Here is a 15,424-nt window from a genome sequence, read left to right as displayed (position 1 = left end):
AGAGAACGTGAGACTGTTTCCCCATTTCCCAGCCAAGTGGGAGCCTCAAGTTGTCTATGTCTGTTGCCTCCATCTCCAGGAGGAAAGACAGCCTCTCGCAGAATGCTTTTGTAACCTCGATCCTTTAGCAAGTCTGTGAGGTAAATTCTGTTATTCTCATATAGCCAAGGACACCAAGGTTCCCAGAGGGGAAGTGGTTTGTAGTGGGAGGGAAAAGCAAGACAGAGGTTCCTAGTGGTAGCTTCCTTCTAAGCCTGGGGAAGAGCCCTGAAGACCCAGGAGACTCCCTTCCTCGGGGTTGGCTGGGACGCTCTGGATGTGGAGGGTCCACTGCCCTGTGTGTTTCGCTTCCTCCTTCAGCTGGGCCCATCTGTGGATTCGGGATAAACAACCAGTGACCACCTTCTTCCCCTTCAGCAGAGTTTGCAAACAGGACGCTTATGACCTGCATGATGTTTAAAAAGATTTGAGTAATTGCCAGTAAATATTAGCTTCCTAGGGCTTCTATAAGAAGGTACATGAACTAGCTGGCTTAGAACAGAAGTTTATCGTCTCATAGTTTTTGAGGCCAGAAATCTGAAATCAAGCTGTGGCAGAGCCATGCTCCCTCTGAAGGAGCTGGGGAAGGGTCTGTTCCACCTGCTTCTGGCTTCTGGTAGCCTCAGGCATCCCTTAGCTGGCAGATGCATCACTGCAATCCTGCCCCCATCAGATGGCTGTTTGCACATTGCCTTATAGGTATGTCTGTCTTTGTAGCCAAATTGTCCTTTTTTTTTTTTTTTCTTACCAAACAGGGTCTCGCTTTGTCACTGAGGCTGGAGTGCAGTGGCACAATCTTGGCTCACTGCAGCCTCAACTTCCTTGGGTCCGGTGATCCTGCCACCTCAGCCTCTCAGGTAGCTGGGACTACAGGCATGTGCCACCACATTCGGCTAATCTTTGCATTTTTAGTAGAGATGGGGCTTTGCCATGTCATCCAGGCTGGGCTCCAACTCCTGGGCTCAAGCAATTTACCCACTTTGGTCTCCCAAAGTGCCGGGATTACAGGGATAAGCCACAGCACCCAGCTTAAGGTCACATTCTAACGAACTAGAAGGACTTCAACATTTTTGGAGGGGGACACCGTGACACCAACACTTACAGTGGTCATCCTCTTTAAAAGTGTCACAGTCCTCACCACTCCATGTCCTTGTCTTGTATCTGGAGGCCAAGAGTCACCACAGTGCACTGCTCTACGCCTATCATCTCTGGCTCAAAGCTGACAGGACATGGTGGAGGCGAGACACTTAGCTGGCCCTAGTACAGCCCTCCACGCTGAGATCTAGACTCTTGGGGGGTTCAGGAAGGGGCATGTCTTCACTCCTTTTCCTTCTGCCAGCTTGAAGCTGGTGTTGAAAACAGCAGAATCACACACAGGAAGAGCGTTTGAGGAGAGCTGACCACAGACCAGGAACGCCTGTTGGAGACTTTCCATGAAGGAGGAACTCACAGGCCACCTGTCCTCCAGAGTTTGCTCAGGTCCTCAGCCTCCTCTTCCAGAACCCTTGAACATTACGTACACAAATCGCTGGAGAGCTTTGGGACTGTGTTCTTCCCACTGTGCCAGACTGCTTCTCAGCCTGTTTCCTCTTCTATACTGTGTCAAGAACCAGATGGTCTAGGCTGGGCATGGTGGCTCACGTCTGTAATCCCAGCAGTTTGGAAGGCCGAGGCAGGTGGATTACCTGAGGTCAGGAGTATTCTTCTAAAAATTAGCCGGACATGGTGGCACACACCTGTAATACCAGCTACTTGGAAGGCTGAGGCAGGAGAATTGCTTGAGCCCGAAGGTTGCAGTGAGCAGAGATTGTGCCGCTGCACTCCAGCCTGGCTGACAGACTGAGACTCTGTCTCAAAACAAAAACAAAAACACAACCAGATGGTCTAGATCAGTGGAGCCCCGCAGACTCTCAGGAGGTGGGAGCAGGATGAGGAGCTGATGGCGGAGTGGAGGGCAGAACCCTCTGTCCCTGACCTCACTATGGGAGGCCTCATCTGAAGGAAGGTGGTCCTACTGACAGTGTGAAAACCTGCTGGGTAGATCAGCATTTTTCAAATGGCATTACTCTAGGCCCACTGAACTAGAATCTCAAGGAGTGACCTTGAGATTCTTTTTTTTTTTTTTTGAGATAGAGTTTTGCTCTTATTGTCCAGGCTGGAGTGCAATGGCGGGATCTCAGCTCACCGCAACCTCCGCCTCCTGGGTTCAAGTGATTCTCCTGCCTCAGCCTCACGAGTAGCTGGGATTACAGGCATGCACCACCACGCCCAGCTAATTTTGTATTTTTAGTAGAGATAGGGTTTCTCCATGTTGGTCAGGCTGGTCTTGAACTCTTGACTTCAGGTTATCCGCCCGCTTCAGCCTCCCAAAGTGCTGGGATTACAGGCGTGAGCCACCGCGTCGGGCCAAATCTCTGCTTTCAAAGTGCCCTGGGTGGCTGTTACTAGGAAAGTTCGGGAATAACTAGACTACACGATTTCTAAGCACCACACCAGTCTAAAGTCTGTTTCCTCCAAAATCAAAGACCAAAAACCATGGGGATGATACTGAATTCACCATACTACAAGTGGATTTTTAGAGTTTATTAAGCAGGGGAGTGGAGGGGAGATGTGGCACAAATAGAAGTATGTAACATTCAAACAACAGAATCTAGGATTTCTGAAAAACTTTCAGTTACGGTTACACAAAGGGTCACTTCCTCCCCCAACGACACATGGGCCTCTCAGAGGAGAGGAGGGAGTAAGTCCCATGGTAGGACCAGTGGTTGCTCCTGGGTTTTGGAATCATTTCTGCGGAGCTTTCAAGGCCAGACCTTGGGCTCAGGGTCGAGATTTCATAGCGGTGACAGCTAGACCCAGCAAGAGGGCTGTGACCGTGAAACCCTGGGCGGCGATCCGGGTGCGCATCATGAGCTGAGAGCGCCGGCTGTCGCCCCGGTAGAAGGAGTAGACGCCGTAGGTGAGGGCGGCCACTGTGGCCAGGCAACCTGAAGAGGGGACAAAGCAACTGGGAAACAGCAGGTCGGGCCCCGCAGGTCATTCTCCGCTTTAGGTCTAGCTTCCCCAAAGCCAAGATCTCTGGATCACAGCGGAGGTAGGGCGGAGAGGGTAGGTCGAGGTGAGGTCCTCCTAGCCACAGAGTCCTCCCAATCCTAGGCCCCAAATCCCGCCCCCAAACCCGCTGCTCCCGCTCCAATCAGTTTCTCCCCTCACCGCCCCGCCCCCTCGTTACTTCTCTGGTTCGCTCTCATTCCGCTCCCCGCTAGCGCTGTGTCCTCCTCTACTTCCTTCCCTCCGACATCACTCTCCTCTCCTTGCGCAGTTCCTACAGCACCCACTTACCTATGGGTACCACCGGGTTCTCGCGGGTCTTGCGAAGGAACTTTTCCTTGAAAGTCTCTGGATCCCTGTAAACAGTGGGGCTAAGCCCCTCAATGACTGGAGGCTTCGATGGTTCAAAGGGAACCTCCGGAATCACAGGGCCGGGAGTCGCCATATCCGGGCCACAGCAGCACGAGAAATTAGGGACTCCGAGCTCTGCCTCCCGGTAAAGGTCACGAAAGGGGCGGGGAAACGAATAGATTGAGCGTTGTACGCAGGCGCAGGTGCTCGTTGCATCCTGGGAGTCGTATGCTCAGAACGGTAGCGCTACGAAAGGACTACATTTCCCCAAATGCCCGCAAAGCCTTGTGCACGCCTTCCGGAAGGAGTTTGTTACACGAGGTCTGAGAGTGAGACGCACTTTGAGCTGCTGGTGCCTTGGTCAGCGCGATGCCCAAGGCCAAGGGCAAAACCCGGAGGCAGAAGTTTGGTTACAATGTCAACCGAAAGCGTCTGAACCGGAATGCTCGACGGAAGGCAGCGCCGCGGATCGAATGGTGAGGGGGCTGGGGTTCCGGGTGGCGGTGGGCCTCGGCCGGGAGGGTCCGCGAGATGACGGATCTGCGATGTCTCCCTTTGCCCGTAGCTCCCACATCCGACATGCCTGGGACCACGCTAAATCGGTGCGGCAGAACCTGGCCGAGATGGGATTGGCTGTGGACCCCAACAGGGCGGTGCCCCTCCGTAAGAGAAAGGTACTGACATGGCAGGGTCTCGGTCCTTGTCTTCTTTACTCTTCCCCTGCCATACTGACCTAGGTTTCAGAACTTGGTACTGCCCATACCTTCCCTCAGGCCCTTCCCGAGTTTTCGACCTCGCCACAGTTGGAACGCTCAACTGACGGTGATCACGGGTCTCTTTACTACCTTCATCACACTCCCTCCCCTGCACACATTCCTCACACCCTCTCTACTCGGTCTTTTTTCTCTGAAATTAACCCATTGGCATCTCAACGGTATTTTCCTTAATGTATCTTTTTCTACCCTTAACTTTCCTAATTAGTACTGCGTAAGAGTTGGAGATCTCTACACCTTTTCTTTGTTGCTCTATCATCCTTGGTCTGAGGCTTCCCTAGGCTTCCCTGACTGCAGTCTGCTCCCCGGGTTCAAGCGATGTCCCACCTCAGCGTCCCAAGTAGCTGGGGTTACAAGCGTGTGCCACCACACCCGGCTAATTTTTGTCTTTTTAGTAGAGACAGGGTTTCGCCATGTTGGCCAGGCTGGGCCTCGAGTGATCCACCTGGCCCCCTGGAGGCTTCAACTATTAAAAGAATCTAGATTCCCAAAAGAAAAGCAAGCAATTCATCTTTCTCTGCCTATCTATAAAATGGGTATAACACTCCTTGCCTTAGGGATTATCTAACCCGTGTGGCTGTAGCCTCACATTTATTCAAGAAATGGCAGTGCCATTTTTCCTCTGGCATGAAAGAATAAAAAGAAACTTGCCTAAGGCAATGGGACAAATGCATTCAGCAAGCCCATTCATTAGGTTAACTACTTATTGAGAACATGTCACATCCTAAGCACCCTGGGGATTTAGTAGAGAACAAAACACAAAGTTCTTGTCACCAAGGTTATGTTGGGGGTAAAAGGCACGGACGGATTACTTGAGGCCAGGAGTTTGAGACTGGCCTGGCCAACATGGCAAAAACCCATCTGTACTAAAAACACGAAATTTAGCTGGGCATGGTGCACGATTGTAATCCCAGCTACTTGCGAGGCTGAGGCAGGAGATCACTTGAACCCCGGGGGGAGGTTGCAGTCAACCAAGATCGCAACACTGCATTGGAATCTGGGCAACAGAATGAGACTCTGTCTCAAAAAGAGAGAGAGAAAAAGCCTCCAGGGCATTAGTTCTCATTGTTACCTACTTCTACCTAACCTTGGGCAGGGATTCTTATGGGTTAGCAGTTGTGTTGGGATAAGCAGGAGTCTGTAACTTTCCCTCATCAAAGATCCTTCTGGTCTCAAGGACTCCGTTCTCTGCAGGTGAAGGCCATGGAGGTGGACAGAGAGGAGGGGCCTAAGGAGCTTGTGCGGAAGCCCTATGTGCTGAATGGTGGGTTTGGTCCACATATTCCTTTAGGTCACTGTCCTGCACTGTGGGAAACTGGGAAGGGCCCTAAGATGTTCTCATTTTGCAGATGGAGAAACCAAGTTTCAGAGGGAAGAGATGAGCTGGTTCAAAGTTCACAGAGTTAGGACTGTGTCCTGGCTGGGTCATTTTTCATTGTCCTGACTAAACCCTGACCTTACTGTGTGAACTAAGGTCAGAGATGTTCAGGGGGGATGTAGCTAGGTGCCTGGGAGAATAGAAGAGAAACTAGTAAATCTCAGGCATGTGTATGGCTTACCATGAATTTAAGGATGAACTGATTTTTAGGGATTCCACCATCTCAATAAATGTTTCCAATGACAAAATCGATTTTACATATATTAAGGCTATAGAGAGTGAATGCTAAAACGAGAAGAGTAAACCCTACAGGAAAGTGGGAATGCTCTAGAATTCTTCATTCATCCTTCCCCTTACCTGTCAGGGTGTTTAAGCAGCTCCCCTAAAGATAAAGGATTTGAATGGCCAGACATTTGATACAGAATTCCTTGAGTTCCTGTCTTTATCTCAGTGGTTCTCATGAGAATTACTGCACAGGATTGTATAAACAAAGCCATGTGCACTTACTGTAGTCAAAGAGAAATATTTTTAAAAATTTTAAATTGTGGTTAAAAAGTACATAAAAGTCACGATCCTAACCATTTTTGAGTGTACTGTTCAGTCAAATATACTCACTTTGTTGTGCAATAGGTCCATATAACCTTTCATTTTGCAAAACTCAAACTATACCCATTAAACAACTCCCCGTCTTCCCCTACCTCCAACCCCTGGCGACCATGTCAAAGATAATTTTATATACAATAGGACCTAGCCCCTGGATATTATTTGCCTACTTCCTTTCTCTGAGGTAGCTCTTTCTCTCAGATGAGAAATGGAGTAGGATTTGCCTGCCTATTTTAAAAATGAAGCCATTAGTTGGCTCCACATCCTGGCTTTTTCTCTCCCATGGAGCACTAGTAAGGTGCCAGGGCCCAGCTTCAGGCCCCAGACCCGGAAGCTCTAGATCTCATGTATTTAGACCGTCTGATTTCATGTGTTGAAATAATACATCAAGAGCTTATTTGAGAGGCTTATAGCTGGAAGGGAGCCCTGTCCTGTGGCAGGTATGTGCCTTCATCTCTGTCCTGAGACCTGCCACTAAGTAGAGGTTATTAGTTTGTTACCTTCCTTGTAAATCCACCCGAGGCCCGGAGAGAAGTGACTTCCCTTTCCAAAAGTTGCCATACTGGTAGATGATTGGGTCATAGGAGACAGAGTCTGGGATCCAAGGGGCTGAAGAAGGTTCCAGCAGTGAATTGGGGAATGGGGAGGCAAAGACCCCCAGGTGGTTGGTGTGGTGGGTCTTGTGGCTTGGGAGTGGGTGAAGGGGTGACTGGACAGCTCAAAGAGCACAGAAAGCAAAGCCTCATTCCCTATTTCCCCGCTTCTCATCATTCCAGACCTGGAGGCAGAAGCCAGCCTTCCAGAAAAGAAAGGAAATACTCTGTCTCGGGACCTCATTGACTACGTACGCCACATGGTGGAGAACCACGGGGAGGACTACAAGGTGAGCCGGCTGAGGCCACGTGGGCTGGCTGGGAAGGTGCCCTGGACCATTCGCGGCTTGATCTGCTTGCGCAGCACCTGTTTTCTGAAACTGAGTGCAAAGAAAGGGAGGAAAAAGACACTCTAGGAAATGGATCCTACTGACAGGGACCTAACTCGAACGAATGCTTAAGGCAAGGATAGACTGAGCGGCCTTGGTTCCTGTCTCACTCACAGATAAATGTTTTGCTTGCATATGGTGTTTTTTGGTGTGTTTTTGTTTTTGAGACAGAATTTCACTCTGTCACCCAGGCTGGAAGTCTATTTTTGGCTTCCTTAACAGTGGAAAGATCCGGCTACAAACAATGGACCCTTGGGCCCAGGTGCGATTAGTTGGCTATGATGCGTCATGAGCTCCTCAGCTGGCCCCAGCTCCTCCCTGGCCCACTGGACTCTCAGGCCTTCCTGAGAAGGCCTGAGACAGTCTTTTTTTGAGACAGAGTCTCACTCTGTCACCCAGGGTGGAGTGCAGTGGTGTGATCATGGCTCACCACAGCCTCAAACTCCCAGGCTGAAACAGTCCTCCTGCCTCAGGCTCCCAAGTAGCTGGGCCCACAGGATGGTTAATTTATTGTTTTTGGAGAGACAGGGTCTCACTGTGTTGCCCAGGGTGGCCTGGAACTCCTGGGCTCAAGAGATCCTCCCACCTCGGTCTCCCAGAGTGTTGGGAGTACAGGCGTGAGCCACTGTGCCTGGTGCACCACAGCCTTTGAGGTTAGGATTCTGGACCTCAGGGGTAGATAGCAAGTGGCTTGCTTAATTCAGGATGAGCTAAAATTTCAGCCTTTGCCTGTCTAGCCCTCTCTTAAAGTAGCCCTTCTCCTTTCTTAGGCCATGGCCCGTGATGAGAAGAATTACTATCAAGATACTCCAAAACAGATTCGGAATAAGATCAACGTCTATAAACGCTTTTACCCAGCAGAGTGGCAAGACTTCCTTGATTCTCTGCAGAAGAGTAAGATGGAGGTTGAGTGACTGTTTTACATCACAGCCGCCCCAGGCTGAGGCGTGCCCCGGACCAGTGAAGCTGGAGTCAGGGTGTAAGGCAAGGAGGGCTGTGTGGCTCCAGAGGTGCTGGCCAGGTCCCATGGAATCAGAAGGTTACACACTCACACGCACACACACACACACTCCCCGCTCTGGGGAAGGAACTGTTCTCAGAGGCTCCAATTTATATTCGTCTGGGGGTTCATGGAAAAGCCAGAACCTGCTGTTTTCAGGGTAGGTGGTTTTTATATATAGTGTGTACATAATAAAACAAAGGTATTTTACTTCTCTGATGATTTTGTATTTTCTGCTGTCAGCCAAACCCTGGGACTGCCCCAGCGAAAAGCACCTCTACCGGGGCTGAGAGGCCATCCCACCTTCAGCAAGTGCTACATTCACATGCTCTTCTAGGCACGGCCCCGGCCTCCTCCTGACCGCTGTCTGCCCGTTTCCCACACGGCAGTTCCTCTCACCTCTACAGAAGCTCGCCAGGAACCCTGGGCTGCTTGGAAGGGGCCTGCCTTGCCCACGCTAGTCCCACCCCTAGGCTGGGGGCTGGTGGGGCCTAGCCTGAGGCCAGCTGTGGCTTTACTGGTGGAGGGTAAGGAGCTCGGGGGGTAAGGAGCTCCGCCGGACTCTGAGTGAGCTGCCCTCTGAGTGACCTGCCTCCTCTGCTTTTCTTTGCATTGCTTATGTTGGCCTTGGTCCGAAGTGAATCCGAGGCCCCCAGCCTGGCTTCTGGGACTGGTGGACTGCTGAATCCTACTCTGTTGTATGCCAAGCACTGGGCTACACATGGCATGGCCATCCTTCGGGGCCAGGCTTGCCTGATTTGGTGGCATGAGGTGATGTCCACAATGTAGCAGGATCGCAAGCAGGGTATGGAGTGGGCACTGGGCATTTTCTTAAGTCCTGCTACTTGATCCCCAACTATTAGTCATACAAAAACCTCATTCCCAGGGTTTCTCAGAGTCACCTATCAGCTGTCTCTTGTCACTCATTGTTCTCAAAAAGGAGGGCCTGCTTTTTTTCCATGGATCATTTCATGTGAAATCTTGTATGATGCATGGTTTTATCCTCATCTTACAGGTAAGGAAACAGGCTACAAGGTGTCAAGGTGGGGTTTGAAGTCTGTCCAACAACTAAGCCTAGGCTTTCTGCTTGCTCTCTTCCCCTTTAAGGACCCCGAAGGCTGCCCATCGGTCCCACACCATCAAGTCAGGCTGGGACAGCCCCAGAAGCCCCCTTACTGGAGTCAGCCGTAGCCTCCAGCAATGACTGGCCCTGGGAAGCACGCAGCGGTGTTTAGTCTGCAGCGGTGTTTAGTCCGCAGCAGTGTTTAGTCCGCAGCGGAGCTCCTGAGGGCCTATTTGGCCCCATCTCATGTCCTCCACAGGATTCCAAATTCAGGCCTTTGGCTGGGGTGGCCCCTTAACGTGTATCTTTATGCAGTTGAGGAAAGAACTTTAAGAAGCCTTCCCTACCACTATCCCCCACACCCAGGCCATGTGAGTGTCTTGTAGGTTTTCTGAGACAAGATCTTGATCTTGTATCCCAGGCCAGAGTACAATGACATGATCATGGCCCACTGCAGAAGCAGCCTCAACCTCCCAGGCCCAAGTGGTCCTCCCTCCTCAGCCCATCCCAGGAAGCCATCTCTGGTGGCCTCTCTTCAGAGGGATGGTAATAGGTCAGAGAATGGAAAATCGGAAGCCACCGCTTCATCTGAGTTACTGAGGAACAAAAGCCCCCAGTGCCAGGTGAGTGACCAGACACAGGTTCAACAGGTAAGTGTCGTGAAGACTTCCCTTCTATGTGAGGAGTGGACGCTCTGCATGGTCGGCACCACCCACTCCCTCAGGTCCACAGCCTTCCCTCCAGCCATCTCTGTTGGAACATGAGAGCTGCCCAAACTTAACTCTGTTCCCAAGCTCAGCTAGGTTGGCAGCTGTTGGGTTTAGGCAGTGGGGGGAACACAGTATCACCCAGGCTAGATCATGAGCAGCTCAGGGTAACTGGACTGGTTCCCAAGAGCAGGTGATTGTGGCTCCTGAATCACAAAGTCATATTCAGGAGCAGCTGGGTAAGGGCACCACACAGCCAGTTAGGTGAGGTTCTTAAGGCCTGTTCACCCACTTTGCCCAGTCTACGTGTGGTGGAAACCAAAGCAGGTGAGGACTGTGCCTGGGGAACAGGCCAGCAGCCCCACCAGAGGAGCGCAGCTGCTGACCACCAAGCCACAGGCTGTAGGACACTTACATTCTGTACCAGTATCACAGAGTGGTGCCACTCCGGACCTTCAGTGCCCTCAGTGTGCTGCTGGGAGTGGTCTTGATAAAAGCAGCTCAAGTAGACATAAAGAAACTTTATTCTTCAAGGTCACCTCCCACAACTGGGGACTTTTAAAAATGGTACTATATAAAGATATTCATTAGACAGATACAGAGCTTAATTAGGTAAAATGGGACCCCCTCAACAATTAAACTGGTTCCAAAGGTGACCTCTGTTAAACTGCATTAAGTCTGGCCTAAAGCTGCCTCTGTACATAGTGAATTATAACCTAACTTAATGTGTAAACACCCTGCAACCTAATCTAAGAGTCTACTCTTGTAACAAGTAGCCAAATCTCAGCCAACCGTAGGCTGAAGGCTGCCAAAACATGTCCAAAGAAGGGAAACGCCAGACTGCAGCCAATCAGGCTATCTCTGTATGTCATTTCCATTCCTTTGCCTATAAATATAGCCTGCACACATTCTGAACCATCGCTTTTGGTCCTGAGTGCTACCCGGTTCATGAACCCTCTTCTGCTCAATTAAGCTGTTAAAGTTAACTTGTCTATAAAATTTTTCTTTTAACAAATTGGTGTCAGAAGTAGGATCCGAAGTAGAACTTCAGTGACCTCCAGGAGCACTGAGTGACCACACAAAAAGGTATCTGCCAGGGCCCATCGTGCCCACTGATCTCTCACAGCAACTAGAGGCCATAGTGAGTTCTGGGATTCTGAGCTCCACAAATTTGTTGAGCTCTCCAAGTTTATCTGAGCAATTTTTACTGGACTGGGTCCTGGATTAGACTCAATCCCATAATAAACTGGATGGATCCAGTTAGAGGCATTGGGTAGGTTATCCTTTTGATAATGGTCTTGTTTCAATCCAAGGAGTCTGGGACTCCACCTTCTGGAACTCCATCTAATTTTATATATAAGAATTATGAGGCTGGGTGTGGTGGCTGACGCCTGGAATCCCAGCACTTTGGGAGGTCAAGGCAGGAAGATCTCTTGAGCTCACAAGTTTGAGACCAGCCCAGGCAACATGGCAAAACCCCATCTCTACAAAAAATACAGAAGTTAGTTGGGCGTGGTGGTGTATGCCTGTAGTCCCAGCTACTCGGGAGGCTGAGGTGGCAAGATCTCTTGTGCCCGGGAGGCACAGGTTGCAGTAAGCCAAGATCACGCCACTGCATTCCAGCCTGGGCGACAAAAGCAACACTCTATCTCAAAAAACAAAACAAGTCCGGGCGTGGTGGCTCACACTTGTAATCCCAACACTTTGGGAGGCCGAGGTGGGAGATCACCTCACCTGCCTGGCCAATGTGGCCAAACCCCTCCCTACTAAAAATACAAAAATTAGCTGGGCGTGGTAGTGCACACCTGTGAGCGCAGCTACTCAGGAGGCTGAGGCAGGAGAATTGCTTGAACCTGGGAGGCAGAGGGTGCAGTAAGCTGAGATTGCACCACAGCACTCCAGCCTGGGTGGTGACAGAGTAAGGCTCTGTCTCAAAAAAAAAAAAAAAAAAAAAAAGTCCCCAAGATTATGGACCCAGACCTTGTTTTTAGAAAACCAGGCTAACCTTACTAGAAACAACTTAGAATTAAAATGGCCACAATGAGGAAACTTTAAATAAAACTGTTTATTTGTGGGACACATTAGAAAGGATCAAAAACTCCACAAAAACAATGGGATGCATTTTAAATTGGTCTCTGCAGAGGCACCCAAAAGACTATACAAATCTAAAATTGCCTAAAAGATTCTTTACAAAATGCAAATGAAAGTCTCATGCAGCACACTAACCCCGACTGCTTCTTCTCTTTCTCTTCTTTACCTTGATGCTCTGAGTATAGTAACCCTTTTGCGAAGTCACCTTTTCTCCTTGAGGCTAACGAAAGAGGGGAAGTTGGATAAATGCCTTGCAAAGTGAGACTCTCTAGTCAACCGGCCCTGCCTGCTGTAACCACTTTTACTCCATTGTCTAAAGCTGAGCTTAGAGCCATCATAAAGACTTAACTAATCCAAGAGAAAATACTCAAAAATGTACTGGGAAACTGAGAATCCTCATAGGAGCTTATGATCCAGGCCTCTAATCTTTACCAGTTTATTCACATGATACTGGGACCTGGTAAGCTCGAAGACTGACATTGACGGCAGGAGTAGAATGGAAACAGCCTGAGGATATTAAAGACCACTCCAAAACCCCAAGAGGAGGGCCAAAAGGAACTAGAAGAATTGCCGAAAATCTTTTAAATTCAATCCCTAAGACTTTTCCACAAAAAAATTGATTGGTCAATCACATAATCTTGTGGGCAAAAGATGAACCAGTTTCAGATTATAGAGCTCATTTAGAAACACTACTTGTGAAACCTGCAGAGACAGAAATGACATTAACTGCTCTATTTAAAAAGGACTTCATTCAGAACTTCACAGTCTAATTAAGAAATATAAACCAGGATGGAAAGCCACAGATATGGTTGCTCTAGGATTTCCAGATTACACTGAACCCTTCACCTTGTTTGTTCATAAACACAACAATCAGGCATTAGGAGTTCTTACTCAAGAACATAGTTGGCCCAGCACTTTGGGAGGCCGAGGCGGGTGATCACCTGAGGTCAGGAGTTCGAGACCAGCCTAACCAACATGGTGAAACCCCGTCGCTACTAAATACAAAAAATTAGCCAGGTGTGGTGGCATACGCCTGTAATCCCAGCTACTTGGGAGGCTTATGCAGGAGAATCGCTTGAACCTGGGAGGCGGAGATTGCAGCTAGCCGAGATTGCACCGTTGCACTCCAGCCTGGGCAAGAAGAGCAAAACTCCATCTCAAAAAATAAATAAACACATGAAAAAGAACATAGTTGGGAAAGCGCAGGCCCATCATGTATTATGGCCTGCAATCAGACCCCATAGCTAAGGCATGTCCTAATTGCTTAAAGGCAGTGGCAGCAACACCAGATTGGTAAAGGGTTCATCTGACCTGGTTTTAGGGAATGAACTTTTTTTTTGCAAGTTCCACGTGCTGTGGAAAGTCTATTAAATTCCAGTCAAACCCAGCATTTTTCAGCAAGTAGACTAACATCATTTGAAATTACTCTTTGGCAAGATATGTCATTACAACCCAAAATGAGTTAATAAAAAGCAGACTCTTCCCAGTTTTTCTCTCACTTGAGCTTGTCATATAGCTCAAGGGAAATCAGTAAATGCTTATGTACAGAGCAGATATGCCTTTGGAGTAGTCCACAATTTTGGCGTGTTATGGCAACAAAGAGGGGTTCTCACTTCTAGTGGAGCCCCCATTAAAAACAGACTCAAGTGGATGAACTTGCTACTATCCTGTTGCCATCACAAATTGCTCTAAGTTCCAAGCTATCTTGAGTAAAGGAGAAAAATAAATAACAAATTCTTACAAGATTGAAGCCCATACATGGAAAGCTGAACCTGAATATCAAGGGACTGCCTTGGCAGATTTTCATGCTAAATCAGATAGTGCTGAAACAGTTAGGATGTGCAATTGGAATGAACGCCACTAGATTGATGACCTTTTTGATGACCCATCTAACAGTGCCATGCACCTGATCCGGAAAGCCAAAATTGTTGTCTGACAGACATAAACATAATGTTACGTGTGAACTCACGGAGAGCCTAGATGGCCCCCTGGTCCTTCCTGAGCCCTTGAAACTTCCATTGTTAAAAGCTTTGCACTCGGCCAGGCATGGTGGCTCATCCCTATAATCCCAGCACTTTGGGAAGCTGAGCTGGACAGACGGCTTGAGCCCAGGAGTTCAAGACCAGCCTGGGCAAGAGGGTAAAACCCTCTCTACAAAAATTACAAAATTTAGCTGGGGATGGTGGCGCACACCGGTAGTCCCAGCTACTCAGGAGACTGAGGTGGGAGGACTGTTGATCCCTGGAGGTGGAGGTTGTAGTGAACCACGATTGCACCACTGCATTCCAGCCTAGGTGACAGAGCGAGATCCTGTCTCAAAACGAAAAAACCTTCTGCACCTCACAATTCCTCATGAAATGAGCAAAATGATCCAAATTATAAAAAATATTGATAGTGTGACTCCTCTAAAATGCTAAAATGGGTTATAACCAATATTTGGTTTGTCAAACCCATAATCCTGGGAAGATAATAAAAACTCCAAGCGGTTTATTTCCACCGCCACCTGATGGACCACTGGAACGTTTACAGACGGCCCTCATTCAACTGCCGCCCTCGATTAAGTATCAGTATGTTCTCGTAATAGCTGGCATGTGTTCTGGTTGGACAGAAGCCTTCCCGTGTAGGAGAGCTGGTGCTGTGACATGACAGCAGCTAAGGAGTTACAAGAAAATATGTTTCCTTTATGGGGCATCTCTGGAAAAATCTCCAGTGACAGAGGAACTTATTTTATTGGACAAACTATGAAGCAGCTAAATAAAGTGTTAGAAACACAGCGGCACTACCATCATCCCTTTTACCGTCAGTCTTCTGGAAAGGCCAAAAGGACACACAATATTTTAAAACTAAAACTGGCAAAATTAACTGAATTGATTGGATTATCTTGACCAAAGGTACTACCACTGGCTTCGAATTTCATTTTTATTTTTCTGATCTCTGAAGAAGAAAGTCAACCATCGCCTTTGGTCCGCGGATCAGATCCACGACAGACAGATTGACCCCCATGAAATAGTTACTAGAAAGCCTGTGCTCCTAACAGAACTTCACGTAGTTCCTCCTCTCCTAAATGCTCATATGACTAAATACGACAAAGCTATAACGCATTATGTCACACTGTATTTTGACAAAATAAACTTTCTGTGGCCCACAGAGGACCATCAAACCCTTCACAATCTGTAACCTGAGACTGGGTTTTCTGGAGATGGTATCAGAGAAAAAGTGCCCTTAAACCTCACAGAAAGAGGCGATACCAAGTTCTTCTATTTCCCACAGCGTGGCAAAACTTCAGGGCTTCGAACCGTGGGTCCACATCTCACAGCTCAAAAGGGCCTCTCCAGACTCCTGGAGCTACACACCTGTTGGAGACTTGAAGGTAAAGCTACCCAGGG

General features: G+C 48.8%; 2 protein-coding genes and 1 long non-coding RNA gene across 3 annotated transcripts; 2 read left to right on the top strand and 1 right to left on the bottom strand.

Moving 5' to 3' along the window:
* The first annotated feature begins 1 nt into the window (after position 1).
* LOC144329607 (uncharacterized) lies at positions 2-519 on the top strand. Its single transcript, XR_013395025.1, has 2 exons — positions 2-140; positions 361-519. It is a non-coding gene; the product is annotated as an uncharacterized LOC144329607 (long non-coding RNA).
* Positions 520-2,607: 2,088 nt separating this feature from the next.
* HIGD2A (HIG1 hypoxia inducible domain family member 2A) lies at positions 2,608-3,575 on the bottom strand. Its single transcript, NM_001257901.1, has 2 exons — positions 3,382-3,575; positions 2,608-3,026 (listed from the first exon to the last, which is right to left on the bottom strand). The coding sequence occupies exons 1-2, from the start codon at positions 3,533-3,535 to the stop codon at positions 2,860-2,862; spliced, it is 321 nt and encodes a 106-aa protein (NP_001244830.1). The 5' UTR covers positions 3,536-3,575; the 3' UTR covers positions 2,608-2,859.
* A 230-nt stretch (positions 3,576-3,805) lies between these two features.
* Positions 3,806-8,098, top strand: NOP16 (NOP16 nucleolar protein). Its single transcript, NM_001266227.1, has 5 exons — positions 3,806-3,917; positions 4,007-4,115; positions 5,409-5,478; positions 6,972-7,078; positions 7,948-8,098. Exons 1-5 carry the CDS (start codon positions 3,811-3,813, stop codon positions 8,089-8,091), a joined length of 537 nt encoding a protein of 178 aa, NP_001253156.1. The 5' UTR covers positions 3,806-3,810; the 3' UTR covers positions 8,092-8,098.
* The last annotated feature ends 7,326 nt before the right edge of the window (positions 8,099-15,424 follow it).

Source organism: Macaca mulatta, chromosome 6 (genome assembly GCF_049350105.2).
Source record: "Macaca mulatta isolate MMU2019108-1 chromosome 6, T2T-MMU8v2.0, whole genome shotgun sequence".
In the NCBI taxonomy this organism is placed as follows: domain Eukaryota; kingdom Metazoa; phylum Chordata; class Mammalia; order Primates; family Cercopithecidae; genus Macaca; species Macaca mulatta.
Note: the sequence above shows the minus strand (reverse complement) of the source record. Positions and strands in the feature narration are given on the sequence as shown.

Excerpts from the sequence above, each read along its gene's own strand:
- NOP16 (NM_001266227.1), top strand. The coding sequence starts at position 3,811 with ATGCCCAAGGCCAAGGGCAAAACCCGGAGGCAGAAGTTTGGTTACAAT. Across the intron at positions 3,918-4,006 it reads GCAGCGCCGCGGATCGAATG|CTCCCACATCCGACATGCCT; the intron begins GTGAGGGGGCTG and ends CTTTGCCCGTAG. Across the intron at positions 4,116-5,408 it reads TGCCCCTCCGTAAGAGAAAG|GTGAAGGCCATGGAGGTGGA; the intron begins GTACTGACATGG and ends CGTTCTCTGCAG.
- HIGD2A (NM_001257901.1), bottom strand. The coding sequence starts at position 3,535 with ATGGCGACTCCCGGCCCTGTGATTCCGGAGGTTCCCTTTGAACCATCG. Across the intron at positions 3,027-3,381 it reads GAACCCGGTGGTACCCATAG|GTTGCCTGGCCACAGTGGCC; the intron begins GTAAGTGGGTGC and ends TCCCCTCTTCAG.